Here is a 27,854-nt window from a genome sequence, read left to right on the forward strand (position 1 = left end):
AGAGGGTCAGTACTGAGGGAGCCCCACACTGTCAGGGGGTCAGTACTGAGGGAGTGCCGCACTGTCAGGGGGTCAGTACTGAGAGAGCGCTGCACTGTCAGGGGGTCAGTACTGAGGGAGTGCTGCACTGTCAGGGGGTCAGTACTGAGGGAGTGCCGCACTGTCAGAGGGTCAGTACTGAGGGAGTGCCGCACTGTCAGAGGGTCAGTACTGAGGGAGTGCCGCACTGTCAGAGGGTCAGTACTGAGGGAGTGCCGCACTGTCAGCGGGTCAGTACTGAGGGAGTGCCGCACTGTCAGGGGGTCAGTACTGAGGGAGTGCCGCACTGTCAGAGGGTCAGTACTGAGCGAATGCTGCACTGTCAGAGCGTCAGTACTGAGGGAGTGCCGCACTGTCAGAGGGTCAGTACTGAGCGAATGCTGCACTGTCAGAGCGTCAGTACTGAGGGAGTGCCGCACTGTCAGAGGGTCAGTACTGAGGGAGTGCCGCACTGTCAGAGGGTCAGTACTGAGCGAATGCTGCACTGTCAGAGCGTCAGTACTGAGGGAGTGCCGCACTGTCAGAGGGTCAGTACTGAGGGAGTGCTGCACTGTCAGAGGGTCAGTACTGAGGGAGTGCCGCACTGTCAGAGGGTCAGTACTGAGGGAGTGCCGCACTGTCAGAGGGTCAGTACTGAGGGAGTGCCGCACTGTCAGAGGGTCAGTACTGAGGGAGTGCCGCACTGTCAGAGGGTCAGTACTGAGGGAGTGCCGCACTGTCAGAGGGTCAGTACTGAGGGAGTGCCGCACTGTCAGAGGGTCAGTACTGAGGGAGTGCCGCACTGTCAGAGGGTCAGTACTGAGGGAGTGCCGCACTGTCAGAGGGTCAGTACTGAGGGAGTGCCGCACTGTCAGAGGGTCAGTACTGAGGGAGTGCCGCACTGTCAGAGGGTCAGTACTGAGGGAGCGCTGCACTGTCAGAGGGTCAGTACTGAGGGAGTGCTGCACTGTCAGAGGGTCAGTACTGAGGGAGTGCTGCACTGTCAGGGGGTCAGTACTGAGGGAGTGCTGCACTGTCGGGGTTTCCCGGCTGTTATCTGTGTTGAGTCTCTGAGCCGCTCACTCACCTTCCGCCATTTGCGCCGGGCTGGGGGTTGGGCGCGGACGCGGCGGGTGCAGCAGTGAAATGGGGCCGGGTGAGTGCCGGAGCCGCAGCGTCTCTGCCCCGGGGACTGGGCCCCGAGCTCCCCGCCCCTCACACAGCGGCCTGGGTGTGACTGGAGGCCCCGGGCCGACCCTCCCGTCCCCCGGGACCCGGCCTCACTCCCCCCTCCCCCCACACCAACCCGACCCGGGTTGTCGGGGGACGGCTGAGCGGACGGAGCCCGACGGCCTGGCGGCGGCGGCGGCGGGATGGAGCGGGGAGGTACCGTCTGATCCGGGGGGGGGAGAGAGTGGGGAGGCTGAGGGGGGGGGGGGGGGGGCTGAGGGGTGAGGGGAGATGGGGTGGGGGCTGAGGGGAGATGGGGGGGGGGGCTGAGGGGGGAGGGGGGGCTGAGTGGAGATGGGGGGGGGGGGTGGGGGCTGAGGGGAGAAGGGGGGGGCGCTGAGGGGAGAAGGGGGGGGGCTGAGGGGATGAGGGGGGGGGTGGGGGCTGAGGGGAGAGGGGGGGCTGAGAGGAGGGGGGGGTGGGGGCTGAGGGGAGGGGGGGGGCTGAGGGGAGGGGGGGGTGGGGGCTGAGGGGAGAGGGGGGGGTGGGGGCTGAGGGGAGAGGGGGGGCTGAGAGGAGGGGGGGGTGGGGGCTGAGGGGGGGGTGGGGGCTGAGGGGAGAGGGGGGGGTGGGGGCTGAGGGGAGAGGGGGGGGGTGGGGGCTGAGGGGTGAGGGGAGATGGGGTGGGGGCTGAGGGGAGATGGGGTGGGGGCTGAGGGGAGATGGGGGGGGGTGGGGGCTGAGGGGAGATGGGGGGGGGGGTGGGGGCTGAGGGGAGGGGGGGCTGAGGGGAGATGGGGGGGGGTGGGGGCTGAGGGGAGGGGGGGCTGAGGGGAGATGGGGGGGGGTGGGGGCTGAGGGGAGAAGGGGGGGGCGCTGAGGGGAGAAGGGGGGGGGGCTGAGGGGATAAGGGGGGGGGGCTGAGGGGAGAAGGGGGGGGCTGAGGGGAGAAGGGGGGGTGGGGGCTGAGGGGAAAGGGGGGGCTGGGGGCTGAGGGGAGGGGGGGGTGTGAGGGCTGAGGGGAGGGGGGGGGTGTGGGGGCTGAGGGGAGGGGAGGGGTGGGGGCTGAGGGGAGGGGTGGGGGCTGAGGGGAGGGGGGGGGTGGGGGCTGAGGGGGGGGGGGTGGGGGCTGAGGGGGGGGGGTGGGGGCTGAGGGGAGGGGGGGGCTGAGGGGAGAGGGGGGGGTGGGGGCTGAGGGGAGAGGGGGGGGTGGGGGCTGAGGGGGGGGGGGTGGGGGCTGAGAGGAGGGGGGGGTGGGGGCTGAGGGGAGGGGGGGGCTGAGGGGAGAGGGGGGGGTGGGGGCTGAGGGGAGAGGGGGGGGGTGGGGGCTGAGGGGAGAGGGGGGGGGTGGGGGCTGAGGGGAGAGGGGGGGGGTGGGGGCTGAGGGGTGAGGGGAGATGGGGTGGGGGCTGAGGGGAGATGGGGTGGGGGCTGAGGGGAGGGGGGGGGCTGAGGGGAGATGGGGGGGGGTGGGGGCTGAGGGGAGGGGGGGCTGAGGGGAGATGGGGGGGGGGTGGGGGCTGAGGGGAGGGGGGGGCTGTGGGGGCTGAGGGGAGGGGGGGGCTGAGGGGAGGGGGGGGCTGAGGGGAGGGGGGGGCTGAGGGGAGATGGGGGGGGGTGGGGGCTGAGGGGAGGGGGGGGCTGAGGGGAGATGGGGGGGGTGGGGGCTGAGGGGAGGGGGAGGCTGAGGGGGGGTGGGGGCTGAGGGGAGGGGGGGGCTGAGGGGGGGTGGGGGCTGAGGGGAGAGGGGGGGGCTGAGGGGAGGGGGGGGCTGAGGGGTGGGGAGGGAGGGGGGGCTGGGGGTGGGGAGGGAGGGGGGGCTGGGGGGAGAGGGGGTCTGAGGGGTGGGGGGAGAGGGAGGGGTGGGGGAGAGGGAGGGGGGGCTGAGGGGTGGGGGGAGAGGGGGGGGGCTGAGGGGAGAGGGGGGGGCTGAGGGGAGAAGGGGGGGGCTGAGGGGAGAGGGGGGGGCTGAGGGGAGAAGGGGGGGGTGGGGGCTGAGGGGAGGGGGGGTGGGGGCTGAGGGGAGATGGGGGGGGGTGGGGGCTGAGGGGAGATGGGGGGGGTGGGGGCTGAGGGGAGATGGGGGGGGATGGGGGCTGAGGGGAGATGGGGGGGGGGTGGGGGCTGAGGGGAGATGGGGGGGGGGGTGGGGGCTGAGGGGAGAGGGGGGGGTGGGGGCTGAGGGGAGAGGGGGGGTGGGGGCTGAGGGGGGGTGGGGGCTGAGGGGAGAGGGGGGTGGGCGCTGAGGGGAGAGGGGGGGTGGGGGCTGAGGGGAGAGGGGGGTGGGGGCTGAGGGGAGAGGGGGGGTGGGGGCTGAGGGGAGAGGGGGGGTGGGGGCTGAGGGGAGGGGGGGGTGGGGGCTGAGGGGAGAGGGGGTGGGGGCTGAGGGGTGGGGGAGGGGGGGTGCTGAGGGGTGGGGGAGGGGGGGTGCTGAGGGGTGGGGGGAGAGAGGGGGGCTGAGGGGTGGGAGGAGACAGGGGGGGTGCTGAGGGGTGGGGGGAGAGAGGGGGGCTGAGGGGTGGGGGGAGACGGGGGGGGGGGGCTGAGGGGTGGGGGGAGACGGGGGGGGGGCTGAGTGGTGGGGGGAGACAGGGGGGGGGCTGAGGGGTGGGGGGAGACAGGGGGGGGGCTGAGGGGTGGGGGGACAGAAATTACTAGGGGGCATAGGTTTAAGGTGAGAGGGGCAAGGTTTAGAGTAGATTTATGAGGCAAGTTTTTTACACAGAGGGTAGTGGGTGCCTGGAACTCGCTACCGGAGGAGGTGGTGGAAGCAGGGACGATAGGGACAGTTAAGGGGCATCTTGACCAATACATGAATAGGATGGGAATAGAAGGATACGGACCCAGGAAGTGTAGAAGATTGTAGTTTAGTCGGGCAGCATGGTCGGCGCGGGCTTGGAGGGCCGAAAGGCCTGTTCCTGTGCTGTACATTTCTTTGTTCTTTGTTGAGAGGTGGGGGGTCTGAGGGGTGGGGGAGAGAGGGGGGCTGAGGGGTGGGGGAGAGAGGGGGGCTGAGGGGTGGGGGGGAGAGGGGTGGGGGGAGAGAGGGGGGGCTGAGGGGTGGGGGGAGAGAGGGGGGCTGAGGGGTGGGGAGAGAGGGGGGCTGCGGGGTGGGGGGATGGAGAGGGGGGCTGAGGGGTGGGGGGAGAGAGGGGGGCTGAGGGGTGGGGGAGAGAGGGGGGCTGAGGGGTGGGGGGGAGAGAGGGGTGGGGGGAGAGAGGGGTGGGGGGAGAGAGGGGGGGCTGAGGGGTGGGGGGAGAGAGGGGGGCTGAGGGGTGTGGAGAGAGGGGGGCTGCGGGGTGGGGGGAGAGAGGGGGGCTGAGGGGTGGGGGGAGAGAGGGGGGCTGAGGGGTGGGGGAGAGAGGGGAGGGGTGGGGGGAGTGAGGGGAGGGGTGGGGGAGAGGGGGGCTGAGGGGTGGGGGAGAGGGAGGACTGAGGGGTGGGGGAGAGGGAGGACTGAGGGGTGGGGGAGAGGGAGGACTGAGGGGTGGGGGGGAGAGGGAGGACTGAGGGGTGGGGGGGAGAGTGGGGGGGCTGAGTGGTGGGGGGGAGAGTGGGGGGCTGAGGGGTGGGGGGGAGAGTGGGGGGGCTGAGGGGTGGGGGGGAGAGTAGGAAGGCTGAGGGGTGGGGGGGAGAGAGAGGGGGGCTGAGGGGTGGGGAGAGAGGGGGGGCTGAGGGGTGGGGGGAGAGGGGGGGCTGAGGGGTGGGGGAGAGAGGGGGGCTGAGGGGTGGAGGGGAGAGAGGGGGGCTGAGGGGTGGGGGGAGAGAGGGGGCTGAGGGGTGGGGGGGAGAGAGGGGGGCTGAGGGGTGGGGGGAGAGAGGGGGCTGAGGGGTGGGGGGGAGAGAGGGGGGCTGAGGGGTGGGGGGAGAGGGGGGGCTGAGGGGTGGGGGAGAGGGGGGCTGAGGGGTGGGGGGAGAGAGGGGGGCTGAGGGGTGGGGGGACAGAAATTACTAGGGGGCATAGGTTTAAGGTGAGAGCTGCAAGGTTTAGAGTAGATGTACGAGGCAAGTTTTTTACGCAGAGGGTAGTGGGTGCCTGGAACTCGCTACCGGAGGAGGTAGTGGAAGCAGGGACGATAGTGACAGTTAAGGGGCATCTTGACAAATACATGAATAGGATGGGAATAGAAGGATACGGACCCAGGAAGTGTAGAAGATTGTTGTTTAGTCGGGCAGCATGGTCGGCACGGGCTTGGAGGGCCGAAAGGCCTGTTCCTGTGCTGTACATTTCTTTGTTCTTTGTTGAGAGGTGGGGAGGCTGAGGGGTGGGGGGAGAGAGGGGGGCTGAGGGGTGGGGGAGAGAGGGGGGCTGAGGGGTGGGGGGGAGAGAGGGGTGGGGGGAGAGTGGAGGGGCTGAGGGGTGGGGGAGAGAGGGGGGGGTGGGGGGAGAGAGGGGGGCTGAGGGGTGGGGGAGAGAGGGGGCGGCTGAGGGGTGGGGGGAGAGGGGGGCAGAGGGGTGGGGGGAGAGGGAGGTCTGAGGGGTGGGGGGGAGAGGGAGGACTGAGGGGTGGGGGGGGAGAGTGGGGGGGCTGAGGGGTGGGGGGGAGAGTGGGGGGGAGAGTAGGGAGGCTGAGGGGTGGGGGGAGAGAGAGGGGGGCTGAGGGGTGGGGGGAGAGAGAGGGGGGCTGAGGGGTGAGGGGAGAGAGAGGGGGGCTGAGGGGTGGGGAGAGAGGGGGGGCTGAGGGGTGGGGGGAGAGAGGGGGGCTGAGGGGTGGGGGGGAGAGGGGGGCTGAGGGGTGGGGGAGAGAGAGGGTGGGGCTGAGGGGTGGGGGGAGAGAGAGGGGGGGCTGAGGGGTGGGGGGCGAGAGAGGGGGGCTGAGGGGTGGGGGGCGAGAGGGGGCTGAGGGGTGGGGGGGAGAGAGGGGGGGCTGAGGGGTGGGGGGGAGAGAGGGGGGGCTGAGGGGTGGGGGGGAGAGAGGGGGGCTGAGGGGTGGGGGGAGAGGGGGGGCTGAGGTGTGGGGGGGGAGAGAGGGGGGCTGAGGGGTTGGGGGAGAGAGGGGCAGCTGAGGGGTGGGGGGAGAGAGGGAGGGGTGGGGGGAGAGAGGGGGGGCTGATGGGTGGGGGGAGAGAGGGGGCTGAGGGGTGGGGGGAGAGAGAGGGGTGGGGGCTGAGGGGTGGGGGGAGAGAGGGGGGCTGAGGGGTGGGGGGGGAGAGAGGGGGGCTGAGGGGTGGGGGGAGAGAGGGGGGCTGAGGGGTGGGGGGAGAGAGGGGGGCTGAGGGGTGGGGGGAGAGAGGGGGGCTGAGGGGTGGGGGGAGAGAGGGGGGCTGAGGGGTGGGGGGAGAGGGGGGGCTGAGGGGTGGGGGGAGAGAGGGGGGCTGAGGGGTGGGGGGAGAGAGGGGGGCTGAGGGGTGGGGGGAGAGAGGGGGGCTGAGGGGTGGGGGGAGAGAGGGGGGCTGAGGGGTGGGGGGAGAGAGGGGGGTTGAGGGGTGGGGGGAGAGAGGGGGGCTGAGGGGTGGGGGGAGAGAGGGGGGGCTGAGGGGTGGGGGAGAGAGGGGGGCTGAGGGGTGATGGGGGGAGAGAGGGAGGGCTGAGGGGTGGGGGGAGAGAGGGAGGGCTGAGGGGTGGGGGGAGAGAGGGAGGGCTGAGGGGTGGGGGGGAGAGAGGGAGGGCTGAGCGGTGGGGGGAGAGAGGGAGGGGAGGTGGGGCTGAGGGGTGGGGGGGAGAGGGTGGGGGGAGAGAGGGGGGGCTGAGGGGTGGGGGGAGTGAGGGGGGGCTGAGGGGTGGGGGAGAGAGGGGGGGCTGAGGGGTGGGGGGAGAGATGAGGGGCTGAGGGGTGGGGAGAGAGAGGGGGGGCTGAGGGGTGGGGGAGAGAGGGGGGCTGAGGGGTAGGGGGGCTGAGAGGGGGGCTAAGGGGTGTGGGGGGAGAGGGGTGGGGGGAGAGAGGGGGGGCTGAGGAGTGAGGGGTGGGGGTAGAGGGGGGGCTGAGGGGTGGGGGAGAGAAGGGGTGCTGAGGGGTGGGGGGAGAGAGGGGGGGCTGAGGGGTGGGGGGAGAGAGGGAGTGGTGGGGGGGAGAGAGGGGGGTCTGAGGGGGTCATCTGCCTTACCTGCTACACTTCTCGCATTGAAACAAATGCACCTCAGTCCACCTGTCCCTTTGCGTTCATCATCTCTTCCCTGTCTACTCTTCCCCTTAGTCACATTGAGTTTATTATCTAGTACCTTACTGGCTTTAGTTGCTGCCTCTTCACTGACCTCTAACTTCCTAATCTGGTTCCCATCCCCCTGCCACATAAGTTTAAAACCTCCCCAACAGTGTTAGCAAAAGCTCCCCCTAGGACATTGGTTCCAGTCCTGCCCATGTGTAGACCATCCGATTTGTAATGGTCCCACCGCCCCCAGAACCGGTTCCAATGTCCCAAAAATCTGAATCCCTCCCTCCTGCACCATCTCTCAAGCCACGTATTCACTCTGACTATTCTTGAATTTCTACTCTGACTGTCTCGTGGCACTGGTAGCAATCCTGAGATTACTACCTTTGAGGTCCTATTTTTTAACTTATCTGCTAACTCCCTAAATTCTGATTGTAGGACCTCATCCTGTTTTTTACCTATATCGTGGGTGCCTATATGCAACACGACATCTGGCTGTTCACCCTCCCCCTTCAGTATGTCCTGCAGCCGATCTGAGACATCCCTGACCCGTGCACCCGGGACGCAACATACCATTTGGGAGTCTCGTTTTCGACCACAGAAACGCCCGTCTACTCCCCTTACGATTGAATCCCCTATGACTATCGCCCTGCCAGTCTTTTTCCCACCCTTCTGTACAGCAGAGCCAGCCATGGTGCCATGAGCCTGGCTACTACTGTCTTCCCCTGGTGAGTCATCTCCCCAACAGTATCCAAACGGTATACCTGTTTTGGAGGGAGATGACCGTAGGGGACACCTGCACTGCCTTCCTGCTCTTTCTCTGCCTTTTGGACACCCATTCCCTGTCTTCCTCACCAACTCTAATCTGCGGTGCTATCCACGACCTCCTCAGCATCGCGGCTGCTCCAAAGTGAGTCCATCCGCAGCTCCAGAGTCGTCATGCGGTCTAACAGGAGCTACAGCTGGACACACTTCCCGCACATGAAAGAGTCAGGGGCATCGGCCGTGTCCCTGAGCTCCCACATTGAGCACGAGGAGCATAATTAGGGTCTGGGATCTCCTGCCATTTTTACACTTTAGGGAGGCTGGAGGGTGGAGGGGGGGGGAAGGCTGGGGGGGGAGAGGGAGGGAAGCTGGGGGGGGGGGGAGAGGGAGGGAGGCTGGGGGGGAGAGGGAGGGAAGCTGGAGGGGGGGGGAAGGCTGGGGGGGGTGAGGGAGGGAAGCTTGTGGGGGGGAGAGGGAGGGAGGCTGGGGGAAGGCTGGGGGGGAGAGGGAGGGAAGCTGGGGGGGGGAAGAGGGAGGGAGGCTGGAGGGGAGAGAGGGAGGGAGGCTGGAGGGGAGAGAGGGAGGGAGGCTGGGGGGGGGAGGGAGGGAGGCTGGGGGGGAGGGAGGGAGGCTGGGGGAGGGAGAGGGAGGGAGGCTGGGGGAGGGAGAGGGAGGGAGGCTGGGGGAGGGAGAGGGAGGGAGGGAGAGGGAGGGAGGCTGGGGGAGGGAGAGGGAGGGAGGCTGGGGGGGGGAGGGAGGGAGGCTGGGGGGGGAGAGGGAGGGAGGCTGGGGGAGGGAGAGGGAGGGAGGCTGGGGGAGGGAGAGGGAGGGAGGCTGGGGGAGGGAGAGGGAGGGAGGCTGGGGGAGGGAGAGGGAGGGAGGCTGGGGGAGGGAGAGGGAGGGAGGCTGGGGGAGGGAGAGGGAGGGAGGCTGGGGGGGAGAGGGAGGGAGGCTGGGGGGAGATGGGAGGGAGGCTGGGGGAGGGAGAGGGAGGGAGGCTGGGGGAGGGAGAGGGAGGGAGGCTGGGGGGGAGAGGGAGGGAGGCTGGGGGGAGATGGGAGGGAGGCTGGGGGGGGAGACGGAGGGAGGGAGGCTGAGGGGGGGAGAGGGAGGGAGGCGGGGGGAGAGGGAGGGAGGCAGGGGGGAGGGGGGGACCCGGGGACCGGCCCCGCACCGAGACCCCGGGCAGGTCATGCCCAAATCACAATGATACAGGGTTTCTGTGGCCTGGACCTTCTCTATTGCTCGGAATGTGAGCTTTGTTGACAAGGCCGCCAACAATACAGCCTTTACCGGACATTCCAAATTGCCCTCAAGAAGGTTGTGCTAAGAGTAGCACGGTGGCGCAGTGGTTAGCACTGCTGTCTGACTGCGCCGAGGTCCCAGGTCACTGTCCGTGTGCAGTTTGCACGTTCTCCCCATGTCTGTGTGGGTCTCGCCCCCACAACCCAAAAAGATATGCAGGTTAAAAGCAAATTACTGCGGATGCTGGAATCTGGAACGAAAGTGAAAATGCTGGAAAATCACAGCACGTCTGGCAGCATCTGTAGGGAGAGAAAAGAGCTAATGTTCCGAGTCTGATGGCTCTCTGTCAAAGCTCACGTTTACATTGGTTTTCTCCGGGTGCTCCGGGATCCCCTCCCAAGTCCTGAAAGATGTGTAGCGTAGGTGGATTGGCCACACTAAATTGCCCCTCAATTGGAAAAAAGAACTGGATACTCTTAAGTTTAAAAAAAAAAAAGAAAAGCCCCTCGTCGCCACATTCCGGCGCCTGTTCGGGTACACTGAGGGAGAATTCAGAATGTCCAAATCACCTAACAGCACGTCTTTCGGGACTTGTGGGAGGAAACCGGAGCACCCGGAGGAAACCCACGCAGACACGGGGAGAACGTGCATACTCCACACAGACTGACCTAAGCCGGAAATCGCACCTGGGACCCTGGAGCTGTGAAGCAACAGTGCTAACCACTGTGCTGCCCATGATATGTGTGTCCATTAAAATGATGTTGATATGGGGCGAGGCTAAGCACGTTCTTTGGGGTGGAGGACAGGTGTGGGAGGTGCTCGGGGAGCCCAGCAAATCACACCCACATGTTCTGGGCGTGCCTGGCGCTGGATGGGTTCTGGAGGGGTATTGCGAGGACGGTGTCTAAGGTGGTGAACACCCGGGTTAAGCCGAGCTGGGGGTTAGCACTATTTGGGGTATCGGACGAGCCGGGAGTGCAGGAGGCGAAAGAGGCCGGTATTCTGGCCTTTGCGTTCCTGGTAGCCCGGCGGAGGATTCTGCTACAGTGGAAGGATGCGAGGCCCCCGAGCGTGGAAACCTGGATCAGCGACATGACAGGGTTCAGTAAATTGGAGAGGGTAAAATTTGCCTTGAGAGGGTCTGTACAATGGTTCTTCAGGCGGTGGCAACCGTTCCTAGACTTTCTAGCAGGGCGTTAGGAGGAGGTCAGCAGCAACCCAGAGGGGGGTGGGGGGTGTACTTGGTGTTTTCTACTATGTTTATTATTGCTTAATGGGGGGTTTGTATATTGAGGGAATTTGTGATGTAGTTGTAAGATGTTTATTTATGTGTTTGTTTTTCTTTTTTCTGTAAGGGGGGGGGGTTGTTGAAAATAGGTAAAAATTTGAATAAAAATATATTTAAAAAAAAATAATAATGTTGATATATTAATTGTATTTGGAAACATTAATTGGCTGTTACAGAGCTTGTGGACTATTTCAAAACCCAAATGAAAGAGAATGAAGATGTTGCTTCAGCTGTTGCAGCCATTCGCACCTTGTTGGAGTTTTTGAAGAGAGACAGAGGTAACAGAGAACCAAATTATTATAATTAGAACAGAATTTTAAACAGCTTCCAAACACATTGATTTCTGAATTTCTAAAATCATCCTGGGGTTTATGTGAAGAAAAAGACTTGCAGGAGTATGTTCAGATTTTTGAAACTGAACAACAAGAATGCTCACTGGAGAATAGCCAATGTTGTTCCTCTGTTTAAGAAGGGTAGCCAGAATAATCCAGGGGACTACAGGCCGGTGAGCCTTACGTCAGTGGGAGGGAAATCATTGGAGAGAATTCTTTCAAGACGGGATCTACTCCCATTTGGAAGCAAATGGACGTATTAGCGAGAGGCAGCATGGTTTTGTGAAGGGGAGGTCGTGTCTCACTAACTTGGGAGAGTTTTTCGAAGAGGTCACAAAGATGATTGATGCAGGTAGGGCAGTGGATGTTGTCTATGTGGACTTCAGTAAGGCCTTTGACAAGGTCCCTCATGGTAGACTGGTAGCAATGGAAGGGTTGTTTTCTGATTGGAGGGCTGTGACTAGTGATGTTCCGCAGGGATCAGTGCTGGGACCTTTGCTGTTCGTAGTATATATAAATGATTTGGAGGAAAATGTAACTGGTCTGATTAGTAAGTTTGCAGACGACACAAAGGTTGGTGGAATTGATGATAGCGATGAGGACTGTCAGAGGATACAGCAGGATTTAGATCGTTTGGAGACTTGGGCGGAGAGATGGGCAGAGGGCGGTGGAGGCCGGGACGTTGAGTGTCTTTAAGACAGAAGTTGATAGATTCTTGATTTCTCGAGAAATTAAGGGCGATGGAGAGAGCGGGTAAATGGAGTTGAAGAAGGTTAAGAGGAGACTAAATAGAGGCATACAAAATGATCAGGGGGTTGGATAGGGTGGACAGTGAGAGCCTTCTCCCGCGGATGGAAATGGCTGGCACGAGGGGACATAGCTTTAAACTGAGGGGTAATAGATATAGGACAGAGGTCAGAGGTAGGTTCTTTACGCAAAGAGTAGTGAGGCCGTGGAATGCCCTACCTGCTACAGTAGAACTCGCCAACATTGAGGGCATTTAAAAGTTTATTGGATAAACATATGGATGATAATGGCATAGTGTAGGTTAGATGGCTTTTGTTTTGGTGCAACATCGTGGGCCGAAGGGCCTGTACTGCGCTGTATCGTTCTATGTTCTATGTAAATCAGCCATGATTGTATGGTGGAGTGCACTCGATGGGCCGAATGGCCTTACTTCCGCTCCTATGTCTTATGGTCTTATGGCAGATGGAGTTTAATCCGAACAAATGTGAGGTAATGCATTTTGGAAGGTCTAATGCAGGTAGGGAATATACAGTGAATGGTAGAACCCTCAAGAATATTGACAGTCAGAGAGATCTAGGAGTACAGGTCCACAGGTCACTGAAAGGGGCAACACAGGTGGAGAAGGTAGTCAAGAAGGCATACGGCATGCTTGCCTTCATTGGCTGGGGCATTGAGTATAAGAATTGGCAAGTCGTGTTGCAGCTGTATAGAACCTTAGTTAGGCCACCCTTGGAGTATAGTGTTCAATTCTGGTCGCCACACTACCAGAAGGATGTGGAGGCTTTAGAGAGGGTGCAGAAGAGATTTACCAGAATGTTGCCTGGTATGGAGGGCATTAGCTATGAGGAGCGGTTGAATAAACTCGGTTTGTTCTCACTGAAACGACGGAGGTTGAGGGGCGACCTGATAGAGGTATACAAAATTATGAGGGGCATAGACAGAGTGGATAGTCAGAGGCTTTTTCGCAGGGTAGAGGGGTCAATTACTAGGGGGCATAGGTTTAAGGTCCGAGGGGCAAGGTTTAGAGGAGATGTACGAGGCAAGTTATTTTTACACAGAGGGTAGTGGGTGCCTGGAACTCGCTACCGGAGGAGGTGGTGGAAGCAGGGACGATAGTGACATTTAAGGGGCATTTTGACAAATACTTGAATAGGATGGGAATAGAGGGATACGGACACGGAAGTGTAGAAGATTTTAGTTTAGACGGGCAGCATGGTCGGCACCCGCTTGATGGGCCGAAGGGCCCGTTCCTGTGCTGTACTTTTCTTTGTTCTTCAAAACATTCTTTTCCGTTCTTGCTGAGCTTTAAAAGGTCACTTGTTTCTCTCCTGGAATTAGGTGAAACCATTCAGGGTCTGAGGGAGAATCTGAAGGACGCCATTAAAACCCTGAGCAGTGTGGATTCTTCAGTGGCAGTGTCTTCAGGCGGTGAACTTTTTCTCCGGTTTATCAGTCTCACTTCCCTGGAACACCCGGTATGTACTGAATGTGCAGAACCCTTGTATATTTTGAAATAAACTCTGGAATTCACCCCCTAAACCTTTCCGTCAAATTTGCTCCTATAAGGCACACCTTAAAACTACCTTTTTGATCGTGGTTTTGGCCATCTGTCCCAACATCCCCTCATGTGTCTGTGTCGTATTAAACCTGATAATCGGTTGTGTGAAGAGCCTTGGGATGGTTTACTGCATCCACTCTGCCAAGTCCCTCAGGATCTTTATGTTTCAATAAGATCACCTCCCAATCTTCTAAACTTTAATGGATACCGGCCCAGCCCATCAACATTTCCTCATAACTAAGGGCGGCATGTGGCGCAGTGGTTAGCACTGGGGCTGCGGCGCTGAGGACCCGGGTTCGAATCCCGGCCCTGGGTCACTGTCCGTGTGGAGTTTGTACATTCTCCCCGTGTCTGCGTCACCCCCACAATCCAAAAAGATGTGCTGGTTAGGTGGATTGGTCACGCCAAATTGCCCCTTAATTGGAAAAGAAAAATAATTGGCTGCTCTAAATTTTTAAATAAAGTTAAATAAATCCCAGGAATCAGGCAAGTGAACTCTCTGAACTTCTAATGCAATTGCTTTCTAAGGAGAGAGAAATGCACGCAGTACTCCGTGGTCTCAGCAATGTAGCAAAACATCTCTACTTTTACATTCCTTTCCTCTTGCAAAAAACAAAAGCATTCTTTTTGTCTTCCTGATCATTTGCTGTGGCTGCATACTAACATTTTTTGATTCCTGTACCAGGACACCCAGGTCCCTCTGCTCCACACAGTTCTGAAATCTCTCAATTTAAATAATATGTTGCTTTTCCATCCTTCCTGCCAAAGGAGAAAATTATATTTTGGAAGTGGAAATAGAACAAAGAACAAAAAAAGTACAGCACAGGACCCCAACTGTTCACGTTATGTATTAATGATTTGGAGCGAGGGAACTGAATGTATTATCTTCAAATTTGCAGATGATGCAAAGTTGGGTGGGCTGTGAGCAGGATGCAGAGATGCTTCAGTGGGATTTGGACAGGCTGAGTGAGTGGGCACATGCCTGGCAGATGCAGTATAATGTGGATAAATGTGAGGTTATCCACTTCGGTAGCAAAAATAGGAAGGCAGATTATTATTTGAATGGGTGTAAATTGAGAGAGGCGGATACTCAGCGAGACCTTGGTGTCCTCGTGCATCAGTCGCTGAAAGTAAGCGAGCAGGTACAGCCGGCAGGAAAGAAGGCAAATGGTATGTTGGCCTTCATAGTGAGTATCGGAATAGAGATGTTTTGCAGCAATTGTATCGGGCATTGGTGAGGCCACACCTGGAGTGTTGTGGGCAGTTTTGGTGTCCGTATCTGAGGAAGGATGTTCTTGCTACGGAGGGAGAGCAGTGAAGGTTTACCCGGCTGATTCTTAGGATGGCGGGACTGTCATATGAGGAGAGACTAAGTTGGTTGTGATTACCTAATGACTTCAGTCGTAATGAAGTGCTTCGAGAGGTTGGTCATGAAGCGCATCATCTCCATTCTCCCAGGCACCTTGATCCACTGCAATTCGCATAACGCCGCAACCGGTCCACAGCAGATGCCATTTCCCTGGCCCTACACTCATCCCAAGAACATCTCAACAACAAAGACTCCTACATCAGACTCCTATTTATGTATTTTTTAAAAAAAATTGTGTAAATTTAGAGTGCCCAATTCATTTTTTCCAATTAAGGGGTAATTTAGCGTGGCCGATCCACCTACCCTGCACATCTTTGGGTTGTGGGGGCGAAACCCACGTGAACACGGGGTGAATGTGCAAACTCCACACGGACAGTGACCCAGAGCCGGGATCGAACCTGGGACCTCGGCGCCGTGAGGCAACAGGGCTAACCCACTTTGCCACCGTGCCGCCCAGACTCCTATTTATTGACTACAGCTCCGCTTTCAACACCATAATCCCAGTAAAGCTCATATCAAAGCTCTAAACCCTCTGACATGGCTCCCCACTCTGCAACTGGATCCTCGACTTCCTGACCCACAGACCACAATCAGTAAGAATAAACAATAACACCTCCTCCACAATAGTCCCCAACACCGGCGCCCCACAAGGCTGCGTACTTAGCCCCCTACTCTACTCCCTGTACACACACGACTGCGTGGCAAAACTTGGTTCCAACTCCATCTACAAGTTTGCTGACGATACGACCCTAGTGGGCCGGATCTCGAATAACAACGAGTCCGAATACAGGAGGGAGATAGAGAACCTAGTGGAGTGGTGCAGCGACAACAATCTCTTCCTCAATGCCAGCAAAACTAAAGAGCTGGTCATTGACTTCAGGAAGCAAAATACTGTACACACCCCTGTCAGCATCAACGGGACCGAGGTGGAGATGGTTAGCAGTTTGAAATTCCTAGGGGTGCACATCTCCAAAAGTCTGTCCTGGTCCACCCACGTCGACTCTACCACCAAGAAGGGGCTGTTTAGCACAGGGCTAAATCGCTGGCTTTGAAAGCAGACCCAGGCAGGCCAGCAGCACGGTTCAATTCCCGTAACGGCCTCCCCGAACAGGCGCCGGACTGAGGCGACTAGGGGCTTTTCGCAGTAACTTCATTGAAGCCTACTTGTGACAATAAGCGATTTTCATTTCATTTCATTTTCATTTTCATTTCATTTCATTTTTCATTTTCAAGAAAGCACAACAGCGCCTATACTTCCTCAGGAAACTAAGGAAATTCGGCATGTCCACATTAACTCTTACTAACTTTTACAGATGCACCATAGAAAACATCCTATCTGACTGCATCACAGCCTGGTATGGCAACTGCTCGGCCCAAGACTGTAAGAAACTTCAGAGAGTCGTGAACACAGCCTAGTCCATCACACGAACCTGCCTCCCATCCATTGACTCTACACCTCCCGCTGCCTGGGGAAAGTGGGCTGCGTAATCAAAGACCCCTCCCACCCGGCTTACTCACTCTCCCAACTTCTTCAAAAGTCTGAGAACACGCATGAACAGACTCAAAAACCTCTTCTTCCCCGCTGTTACCAGACTCCTAAATGACCCTCTTACGGACTGACCTCATTAACACTACACCCTGTATGCTTCACCCGATACCGGTGTTATGTAGTTACATTGTGTACCTTGTGTTGCTCTATTATGTATTTTCTTTTATTTCCTTTTGTTTTCGTGTACTTAATCATCTGTTGAGCTGCTCGCAGAAAAGTACTTTTCACTGTACCTCGGTACACGTGATAATAAACAAAGTTCAAATCCAAATTATATTCATTGGAGTTTAGAAGAGTGAGAGGGGATCTCACAGAAGCTTACAAACTTCTAACAGGATTAGACAGGGTAGATTCAGACAGAATGTTCCCGATGGGTGACACGGTAGCACAGTGGTTAGCACTGTTGTTTCACAGCTCCAGGGTCCCAGGTTCGATTCCTGGCTTGGGCCACTGTCTGTACGGCGTCTGCGCGCTCTCCCCGTGTCTGTGGATTTCCTCCGGGTGCTCCGGTTTCCTCCCACAGTCCAAAGATGTGCAGGCTAGGTGGATTGGCCATGATGAATTGCCCTTAGTGTCCAAAAAGGTTAGGTGGGGTTACAGGATTACGGGGATAGGGCGGAGATTGGCCTTAAGTAGGCTGCTGTTTCCAAGGGCCAGTGTAGACTCGATGGGCCGAATGGCCTCCTTCACTGTAAATCCTATTCTATTCTATGATGGTGAGGAGTCCAGAACTAGGCGTCATGGTTTGAGGATAAGGTGTGAACCTTTAGGACTGAGGTGAGGAAACATTTCTTCACCCAGAGAGTGGTGAATCTGTGGAATTCACTCCCACAGAAAGTAGTTGAGGCCAAAACCTTGTGTCATTTCAAGAAGGAATTAGATATAGCTCTTGGGGCTAAAGGGATCGAGGGATACGGGGGGAAGGCGGGATCAGGGTATTGAACGTGATGATCAGCCATGATCCTGATGAATGGCGGGGAAGGCTCAAAGGGTCGAATGGCCTCCTGTGTCTGTTTTACATGTTTCTCTATCTGTAAGGTATAGCTGGGGTGAAGGAATAGTGTATTATAGTTGAACTTTTCTTGTTTAGTAAATGCTTTCTAAACTTTCTCCAATTAAGGGGCAATTTAGCATGGCCAATCCACCTACCCTGCACATCTTTGGGTTGTGGGCTGAGACCCACGCAGACACAAGAATGTGCAAACTCCACGCGGACAGTGACCCAGAGCCGCGATTGAACCCGGGTCCTCGGCACCATGAGACACAGTGCTAACCACTGCGCCACCGTGCTGCCCCCTTCTTTGGCAATCCTGCGACTCTGTTCATCCACGTAACTAAACAAAAAGTAAAAGTTAGGATCCATCAAGCCAGGTTCCATCCTGGGACCTGATTTTTCTAATAGTGAGAGTAGCTGCGGTTGTAACACAACAAATCTGCCCCTTGTGTCTGAACATTCTCTGCTACTCCTGTACTCGAGGGAGGCTCCTTTCCCGCAAGTACCCTCTTCATTGGTTAACAATTCCCCAGTTCTGGGCTTTGTTTAATGTTTTTCATGTCGGATTATGGGTCTACAGACTTTCAATAGTGAGCAGTGTCTCATGGGGTGTGGCTTTCACCCACGGCCCTACAGAAACAAAGTCTTCATCAAAACATAACTGGGCAGCTGTTACAAATCATCAACTGAGCTCTGGTGACTGTAAACTGTTGCCTGTCTGAAGTGCAGTGGCTTAGAACACAATTTGTTCTATGAAGGTACCAACCTATCTGTGTAAAACCTTGTGCCTCAAACACTTGCTGTCAATTTTTCCCGATTATACATTCCGACATCCACATTTATAATGAAAACGGCTGATTTGTGCCGAGCTGTGATCCCATTCCTCCTCCACTGGAGGCGCTGTGGTGTCACACTAGCTGCCGAGGATGTCGTTACAACATGTTCGTATTATAGATATAGAAATGTACAAAGAAAATATAAAGCCCAAATGTATAATGTTAAAGTGGGACTGAATTCCGTCTCTATCCCGGTCTAATTCATCCCCGAAGCCCCACTTCGAGTGAAGGCTGCACAGAATGTTGACTTGTCTGTGATGCTACAGGTGGTCGATTAGTGCAGCATTGGATAATTTTGAGGTTTTTTTTTATGACACAGCAAATGGAGTTTGAACTGATGTAACTTTGTTACTGCAGGACTTTTCAAAATGCAAAAAGACAATGATAGACAGAGGAGAGCTTTACTTGGAGAAGATATCCGTTTCGAGGAATAAGATTGCAAACCTGTGTCACGCATTTATAAAAGATGGAGCTGTAAGTACTGAATCAACCCCAACCAAGATCTACTTTACAGAGATCCAGACCCACCGATCCCTCCCAGCTCGCCCAGTCTGAACTGCCTCACTCCGAGTTATGTATGCAGCAGTCACTACAGCACAGGAGGCCATTCTGCCTATCACTTCCATGCTGTCTCTCTCTCTACAGTTCTCCTCTTCCCTGTAAGGTTGAAAATCTACTTCACTCAACTGCCCACCTAATTTCTTTTTGAAAACACGCTGTTTCCACCACCTACGTAGGCGGTAGGTTCCATAGAACAGCACAGTACAGGCCCTTCAGCCCACAATGTTGTGCCGACCATTTATCCTAATCGAAGGTCAACCTAACCTACACCCCTTCAATTTACTGCTGTCCATGTGCCTGTCCAAGAGTCGCTTAAATGTCCCTAATGACTCTGACTCCACCACCTCTGCTGGCCGTGCATTCCACACACCCACCACTCTCTGTGTAAAGAACCTACCTCTGACATCTCCCCTATACCTTCCTCCAATCACCTTAAAATTATGTCCCCTCGTGACAGTCATTTCCGCCCTGGGGAAAAGTCTCTGGCTATCCACTCTATCCATGCCTCTCATCACCTTGTACACCTCTATCAAGTCACCTCTCTGCCTTTTTCGCTCCAGTGAGAAAAGCCCTAGCTCCCTCAACCTTTCTTCATAAGACATGCCCTCCAGTCCAGGCAGCATCCTGGTAAATCTCCTCTGCACCCTCTCCAAAGCATCCACATCTTTCCTATAATGAGACGACCAGAACTGGACACAATATTCCAAGTGTTGTCTAACTAGGGTTTTATAAAGCTGCAGCAAAACCTCGCGGCTCTTAAACTCAATCCTCCTGTTAATGAAAGCCAACACACCATACGCCTTCTTAACAACCCTATCAACCTGGGTGGCAACTTTGAGGGATCTATGTACGTGGGCCCCAAGATCCCTCTGTTCCTCCACACTTCCAAGAATCCTGCCTTTAACCCTGTATTCAGCATTCAAATTCGACCTTCCAAAATAAATTACTTCACATTTATCAAGGTTGAACTCCATCTGCCACTTCTCAGCCCAGCTCTGCATCCTGTCAATGTCCTGTTGTAACCTGCAACAACCCTCAATACTACCTACAACTTCACCAACCTTTGTGTCATCGGCAAACTTACTAACCCACCCTTCCACTTCCTCATCCAAATCATTTATAAAAATCACAAAGAGCAGAGGTCCCAGAACAGATCTTTGCGGGACACCACTGGTCACCGACCTCCAGGCAGAATACTTTCCATCCACTACCACTCGCTGTCTTCTTTCGGCCAGTCAATTCTGTATCCAGACAGCCAAATTTCCCTGTATCCCATGCCCACTAACTTTCTGAATGAGTCTACCATGGGGAACCTTATCAAATGCCTTACTGAAATCCATATACACCACATCCACTGCCCGACCTTCATCAATGTGTCTCGACACATCCTCAAAGAATTCAATGAGGCTTGTGAGGCATGGCCTGCCCCTCACAAAGCCATGCTGACTATCTTTAATCAAACTATGTTTTTCGAAATAATCATAAATCCTATCTCTCAATCCTTTCCAATATTTTGCTCACCACAGACGTAAGATTGATGGGTCTGTAATTCCCAGGGATTTCCCTATTCCCTTTCTTGAACAGGGGAGCAACATTCGCCTCCCTCCAATCATCCGGTACTACTCCAGTGGAGAGTGAGGACGCAAAGATCATCGCCAACGGCGCAACAATCTCCTCCCTCGCTTCCCGTAGTAACCTTGGGTATATCCCGTCAGGCCCACATCCTGATGCTTTTCAAAATTTCCAGCACATCCTCCTTAATATCAACCTGTTCGAGTCTATTAACCTGGTTCACACTGTTCTCATGAGCAACAAGGTCCCTCTCTCGAGTGAATACTGAAGCAAAGTATTCATTTAGGGGCCCCCTACTTCCTCAGACTCTAGGCACAAGTTCCCTCCACTATCCCTGATCGGCCCTACTCTCACTCTGATCATCCTCTTATTTCTCACGTAAGTGTAGAGAACACCTTGGGGTTTTCCCTAATCCTTCCCGGCAGGGCTTTTTCATGCCACCTTCTAGCTCTCCTTAGTCTATTGTCACAAGTAGGCTTCAATTGAAACCTACTTGTGACAATAAGCAATTTCCATTCCATTCTATTTCCATTCCATTTTTGAGTTCCGAGTCATGAACACTCGCTGCATTCCAATGTTCTCCCGCACATTCTAGGTGATAAAGAAGGCAAATGGAGTTTTGTCCTTCATTGCTAGAGGGATAGAGTTTAAGACTAGGGAGGTTATGCTGCAATTGTTAGTGAGGCCACACCTGGAGTATTGTGTTCAGTTTTGGTCTCCTTACCTGAGAAAGGATGTACTGGCGCTGGAGGGTGTGCAGAGGAGATTCACTGGGTTAATCCCAGAGTTGAGTGGATTGGATTACAAGGAGAGGTTGAGTAGACTCGGATTGTAATCGTAATTTAGAAGGATGCGGGGGGATCTTATAGAAACATATAAGATTATGAAGGGAATAGATAGGATAGATGCGGGCAGGTTGTTTCCACTGGCGGGTGAAAGCAGAACTAGGGGGCATAGCCTCAAAATAAGGGGAAGTAGATTTAGGACTGAGTTTAGGAGGAACTTCTTCACCCAAAGGGTTGTAAATCTATGGAATTCCCTGCCCAGTGAAGCAGTAGAGGCTCCTTCATTAAATGTTTTAAAAATAAAGATAGATAGCTTTTTGAAGAATAAAGGGATCAAGGGTTATGGTGTTCGGGCCGGAAAGTGGAGCTGAGTCCACAAAAGATCAGCCATGATCTCATTGAATGGTGGAGCAGGCTCGAGGGGCCAGGTGGCCCACTCCTGTTCCTAGTTCTTATGTTCTTATTCCCTCTCCCTTGTAGCTCTGGCGCCAAACCATAAATCTGTGCCCCCAAGTCTTTGTGCCATCAACTAATGGGAACAGCTTTTCCTTGCCTATTTTATCTAAACCTATCTTAATAATTCTGTACACCTCGACCTTGTACAAGAATTTTGTAAATTTATGACTAACCTCTGCAACGTCCTCCCCTTTTAAACACCCTGGGTTGGAAGCCATCCTTGTCTTGCAGGTTCATCTATTTTAATTTCCATTATTTTTTCCAATACCGTTTTGTTTTACTTGTATGAAATCCAATAGGTTCCTCCCTTGACTTCATTTAATGTTCACTGTCCATTGGTATTACATCGTCTTTCAATACTGTGAAAACTGAAACATAGTACAGAGGTGACGGGTAGAATGTCCATGTTGTTTAGGAGATCCCTTTCTGAAGAAATCCTTTGCCTCCATTCGATAATTTACATGGTGGACAGGAGGTTTAAACCAGGAACAAACATCCTGCGTGACAATTCGAGCCGAGAATTTGGCACCTTGTGTTTAGAAAATCTAATTTGTTTATTACAGAAAATCTTAACCCATGCTTCTTCGCGGGTTGTACTGCGAGTGTTGGAGAGAGCAGCTGAAGCCAAGAAACGCTTCAGTGTTTACATCACTGAATCACAACCCGATTCATCGGGGTGAGTAAGACGTTGTGTGGCGTGTACGTTTTTTATAATCGTCACTTGAAGAAACTCCGAGGTGGCATCCATTCCAAAGATGCATTTTTCTGTTGTGTTATTCTATCTACATTCTACAGCTGACTGATGATCAGCTCATCTCACATTACCGGCCCAGACGGCAGTGTTGTCTGGTACACTGTTAGCTTGATGTCCTTAAGAAGAATCATTTTACCAGACCATGATCTTAAATACTGTCACTGGATGTACTCCGAGCCTCGTGGGCCTCTTGAGTGTTACACTGTGTTGTACTGTAACCCCACTGCACTTGATTGTGACTCCTGTCCAGTGTCATGGAGATCAACTAGCATGTTATTGAAAGCCCTCTGCAGTGCGTGTACGTCCCGTCTCCACTTGTCACGACTTTTGGTTCAATTTTTGCATCAAGTTTATCATTTGCTTTTTCTACGTCAGCTGCATCACAAAGTAATGCTGGGTTCTGTAGAGTATTGTCAATGCTCTTGCCATTTTGTATGCTAAAAATTCACATTCATCAACTTACTGGGCAAGTTAGTTGTATAGAAGTAATATTTTGAAGTGTTGTGAGTTATGTGGAGCGAGTCAGGCTTTCTTGTTTGCCTTCCAGCCTCAAAAGTGCAGCACGCCTGCGAAAGCTGAACATTCCCCTAACAGTGATTTTGGATGCTTCAGTTGGGTATGTTGAGAAATATTGTTCCTGCTGGACAAAAGGGTCCTGTTTATACCAGATGTGAAACATCATTTAGACAAGTTATTTATTAGTTAACTATAACTATTATAGTTAGTTTAGCTATGCTGATTAAATTATTAGTTTAGTGATAGTGAAACATAATTTCCCCTTTTCCAGGTACATTATGGAGAAAGTGGATTTGCTACTGGTTGGTGCTGAAGGGGTGGTGGAAAGTGGAGGAATCATTAACAAGGTAACATTCTTTTCCATTCGCTTGGTTAGAGAAAGAGTCAATCACCTAACTAATCAGTGACAGGCAGAGGAACAAATCATTGCAACGTGAGGTTGTTTAGTCCTTGGGCTTGTACTGCTATTCAATTAGATGACAGCTGTTCTGCACTTTAACACCATTTACCTGCCTTAGTTCCAGAATTATTGATATCCTTGCCCAACAGAATCTGATCTCAGTCTTCACATTTCCAATTCGCCCTCACACCGCAGCCTCAACAGCGTTTTGGGGGAGAGAGTTCCAGGTTTCAACTTCCTTTTGTGTGAAGAATTTCTTCCTGGCGTCAATGCCTCGCGCTAAATTTAAAGGTTCTGCCCCCTGAAATGACGGTGCCAGATTTGGCTAAATGACAGCACACTTGCCTCTGGTCAGAAGGTCATGGGTTTGAGCCCAGCTTCACTGGCGGTGAAATGCTTTGGGTCATGCTGAGGTGGTGAAATACAAATTATTTCACTCTAGTTCAATTCTTCTACTTCAAGTTATTTCCCAGCCCTTTGAACCATAAAATCCGGGAAAAACCTCCGATTCGCAGGCTGGTAGTATTCCAGGCAACGGGTTTGATTCCTCGCAGAGCTTCTGCACACTTGTGTTTCCTGGTAACATCTATACATCAGGTACTCCGCACCAGCATAGACAACATTTGCTCATATAAACTCCTCCGTAAGGACCACTTTAGATGTGGCCACTGTTAGTGCCTCTCCAGTCTGATGTCGGGCAGGAATTTTCCCTTCTTTGGAATTTACCAGGAGCAGGAGTTGGCAGTTCCGCCCCCGCAGCTCGCTCCGCCATTCAATATCATCGCGGCTGACCTCGCCTCAACTCCGCTTTCCTGCCCGCTCCCCATAACCATTCAACCCATCACTAATTAAAAATCTGTCTTAACTCCGCAAGTTTTCTTCATGTCCCGGCATCCACTGCACTCTGGGGTTAGTGAGTTCCACAGATTCACGACCCTTTTGAGAGAAGTAATTTCTCCTCATCGCTGTTTTAAATCTGCTACCTCTGATCCTGCCTCACCTGAGGGAGCATTTGCTCGACAACTACTTTATCCATACCGTTTAGCATCTTTTATCCCTCAATTCGATCTCCTCGCATTCTTCTAAACTCGAGAATTCATAGGCCTAAACTGCTCAATGTCTCCATAAAACAGACTCCTCATCTCTGTAATCAATCTAGTGAACCTCTTCTGAACTGCCCCTAATGCCACTGCATCCCCCCTCAAATAAGGGGACCAAACTGGACACAATACTCCAGGTGCGCTCACAGATATGTCGTACAGTTGCAGCAACACTCCCTACTTTTATACTCGATGGCATTGCCATAAATGCCAAAATTCCATTTGCCTTTTTTATTGCCTGCTAAACCTGCATTCTAGTTTTCTGCGATTCATGCACGAGGACCCCCAGATCCCTCTGCACCAAAACAGTCTGAAGCTTCCCTCCTTTTGGATAATAAGTTGCCTTTCTGTTTCCGACCAAAATGCATGACCTCACACTTATCCACGTTAAACTCCATCTGCCACATTTTGGCCCACTCTCCTAACCTATCTATCCATTTGTAAGGTTCTTATTTCCTCATTGCAACTTACTATCCCACCTATTTGAGTGTCATCTGCAAATTTGGGTCTAGAACCTTCTATCCCTGATCCAAGTCATTAATATAGGTTGTAAATAGTTGGGGCTCGACGACTGAACCCTGTGGCACCCCACTGGTTACATCGCGCCATCCAGAAAGAGACCCATTTATTCCCAACTCTTTGATAAATTACCCCATATCCCAAAAAGCTTTGACAAAGAGTCAGCGGACTCGAAACGTTCGCTCTTTTCTCTCCCTACAGAAGCTGCCAGACCTGCTGAGATTTTCCAGCATTTTCTCTTTGGTTTCAGGTTCTAGCATCTGCAGGAATTTGCTTTTACACCATATCCCATGTGACCTTACCTTGTGTATTAACATTCAGTGCGGCACATTATTAAATGCCTTCCAGAAGTCCAGATATACCACATCTACACCTTTGCATTGAGTATAAGAATTGCCAAGTCATGTTGCAGCTGTATAGAACCTTAGTTAGGCCGCACTTGGTGGATAGTATTCAATTCTGGTCGCCACACTACCAGAAGGATTTCATAGAATTTACAGTGCAGAAGGAGGCCATTCGGCCCATCGAGTCTGCACCAGCTCTTGGAAAGAGCACCCTACCCAAGGTCCACACCTCCACCCTTTCCCCATAACCCAGTAACCCCACCCAACACTAAGGGCAATTTTGGACACTAAGGGCAATTTATCATGGCCAATCCACCTAACCTGCACATCTTTGGACTGTGGGAGGAAACCGGAGCACCCGGAGGAAACCCACGCAGACACGGGGAGGATGTGCAGACTCCGCACAGACAGTGACCCAAGCCGGAATCGAACCTGGGACCCTGGAGCTGTGAAGCATTTGTGCTATCCACAATGCTACCGTGCTGCCCTACCGTGTGGAGGCTTTAGAGAAGGTGCAGAAGAGATTTACCAGGATGTTGCCAGGTATGGAGGGCATTAGCTATGAGGTGCGGTTGAACAAACTCGGTTTGTTCTCACTGGAACGATGGAGGTTGAAGGGCGACCTGGTAGAGGTCTACGAAATTATGAAGGGCATAGATAGAGTGGATAGTCAGAGGCTTTTCCCCAGGGTAGAGGGGTGAATTACTAGAGGGCATAGGTTTAAGGGGCAAGGTTTAGAGCAGATGTACGAGGCAAGTTTTTTACGCAGAGGTTAGTGGGTGCCTGGAACTCGCTGCCGGAGGAGGTGGTGGAAGCAGGGACGATAGTGACATTTAGGGGGCATCTTGACAAATACATGAATAGGATGGGAATAGAGGGATACGGACCCAGGAAGTGTAGAAGATTGTAGTTTAGTCGGGCAGCATGGTCGGCACGGGCTTGGAGGGCCGAAGGGCCTGTTCCTGTGCTGTACATTTCTTTGTTCTTTGTTTACAGGATTCCCATTATCCACTTGGCTTGTTACATCTTTGAAGAACTCTACCAAATTAGTCAAACACGATTTACCCTTCATAAAACCATGCTGCCTCTGATGGATTGCGTTTTGACTTTCCAAATGTCCTGATATTACTTCCTTAATAATTGATTCTCACAATTTCCTAACAACAGATGTTGAACTAACTGGTCTAAAAAGTAGGACAATTGATTAGCAGTCGTGGCAGTTGTTTAAGGAGATATTCAATTCCTCCCAACTAAAATATATTCCAAAGAGGAGGAAAGGTCGCAAGAGGGGGCAAAATATCCATGGCTAAGCATGAAAGATAACAGAAAGACGAGGGTAGCACGGTGGTGCAGTGGATAGCACTGGGACTGCGGCGCTGAGGACCTGGGTTTGAATCCCAGCCCTGGGTCACTATCCGTGTGGCGTTTGCACATTGTCTGCGTGGGTTTCGCCCCCACAACCCAAAGATGTGCAGGTTAGGTGGATTGGCCACGCTAAATTGCCCCTTAATTGGAAAAAATAATAATTGGATACTCTAAATTTATAAAAAAGAAAGATAACATAAAGACAAAAACTAAGATATACCATGTTGCAAAGGCCAGTGGCAGACTGGAAGATTGGGAAACTTTTCAAGATGAACAAAGGATTACTCAAAAAGAGCAATGGTAAATTATGAAAGAAAACTAGCGCAAGATGTAAAGAAAGTCTGTCCACAATCTACAAGGCACAAGTGAGAAGCGTGATGGAATCCTCTCTAGTTGCCTGGACGAGTGCAGCTCCAACACTCGAGAAGCTCGACACCATCCAGGACAAAGCAGCCCTGCTTGATTGCTCTCCCTTCCACAAACATTCAAACCCTCCACCTCCGACATACAGGGGCAGCCGTGTGTACCGTCTACAAGATGCACTTCAGGAACTCGCCAAGGTTCTTTAAACAACATCTTTCAAACCCACTACCATGTAGGAGCAGATAGATGGAAACACCACCACGTGGAAGTTCCCCTCCAAGCCACTCACCATTCTGACTTTGAACTATATCATCATTCCTTCACTGTTATTGGGTCAAATTCCTGGAATTCCCTTATGGCACTCTGGGAACTGCAGTGGTTCAAGAAGGCAGCTCACCACCACCTTCTGAAGGGTATTTAGGGTTGGGCAATAAATGCTGGCCTAACCCCAGTGTTGACCACATCTCTTGAATTAATTTTTTAAAAAAAAATTCCTCATTGTTTCTGCCTGAATGAATAGCATTTATCTTTCCCTTCCCTTGCAGATTGGAACTTATCAAATGGCCGTGTGCGCAAAATCACACAATAAACCCTTCTACGTGGTCGCAGAGAGTTTCAAATTTGTCCGGCTTTATCCTCTTAATCAGCAAGATGTTCCCGATCGATTTAAGGTGAGAACTATTTGAAGTATCTGTATAAACTGAAGTTCAATTTCAGGGGGTATAGATCTTAACGTGGTTAATTAAGAACCAACAAATCTTTATTTTTGTACATTTAGAACCCTGTGCATGTTTATTGTCTGTCATCAGCAGCGGAGGAATTCGGATTTTGATGCAAAGACTACGGCACCTTTTAAAGGATAAATATTTGAAGCAAAGGGAAATGGGGGTGGGGGGTGCGCGAGGAAGCGGGATTTTCTTTGAATTGTTCCACCAAAGAGCTGAATCGCCCCCTCCTGTGTTCCGTGACTGAACATAAAATATTCATTTCCAACAGTACAAAGCAGACACGTTGAAGTCGGTGAAGAATCTTGCAGATGAGCATCCAACAGTGGACTATACACCCCCGTCATTCATTACACTTCTATTCACAGATCTCGGTGTTCTCACTCCATCTGCTGTCAGTGATGAATTAATTAAATTATATTTGTAATAATCA

General features: G+C 53.8%; 2 protein-coding genes across 3 annotated transcripts in view; one reads left to right on the top strand and one right to left on the bottom strand.

Moving 5' to 3' along the window:
- gtf2h3 (general transcription factor IIH, polypeptide 3) overlaps nucleotides 1-1,254 on the bottom strand; it is a 21,492-nt gene extending 20,238 nt beyond the window's left edge. Inside the window, exon 1 of the mRNA XM_072512491.1 lies at nucleotides 1,106-1,254. Coding sequence (XP_072368592.1) covers nucleotides 1,106-1,115 — 10 coding nt within the window. The 5' untranslated portion in view covers nucleotides 1,116-1,254. The remainder of the gene's footprint in view (nucleotides 1-1,105) is intronic.
- Nucleotides 1,091-27,854, top strand: eif2b1 (eukaryotic translation initiation factor 2B, subunit 1 alpha). 2 transcript variants are annotated; one of them, XM_072512870.1, is made up of 9 exons: nucleotides 1,091-1,174; nucleotides 10,753-10,854; nucleotides 12,994-13,130; nucleotides 18,319-18,435; nucleotides 21,899-22,011; nucleotides 22,637-22,705; nucleotides 22,877-22,952; nucleotides 27,242-27,367; nucleotides 27,693-27,854. In XM_072512870.1, exons 1-9 carry the CDS (start codon nucleotides 1,165-1,167, stop codon nucleotides 27,846-27,848), a joined length of 906 nt encoding a protein of 301 aa, XP_072368971.1. In that variant the 5' UTR covers nucleotides 1,091-1,164; the 3' UTR covers nucleotides 27,849-27,854. The 2 variants fall into 2 exon arrangements, with proteins under 2 accessions (XP_072368971.1, XP_072368935.1); XM_072512834.1 differs by lacking the exon at nucleotides 1,091-1,174 and adding an exon at nucleotides 1,246-1,404.

The sequence above is a fragment of the Scyliorhinus torazame genome, chromosome 1 (genome assembly GCF_047496885.1).
Source record: "Scyliorhinus torazame isolate Kashiwa2021f chromosome 1, sScyTor2.1, whole genome shotgun sequence".
Lineage (NCBI taxonomy): Eukaryota > Metazoa > Chordata > Chondrichthyes > Carcharhiniformes > Scyliorhinidae > Scyliorhinus > Scyliorhinus torazame.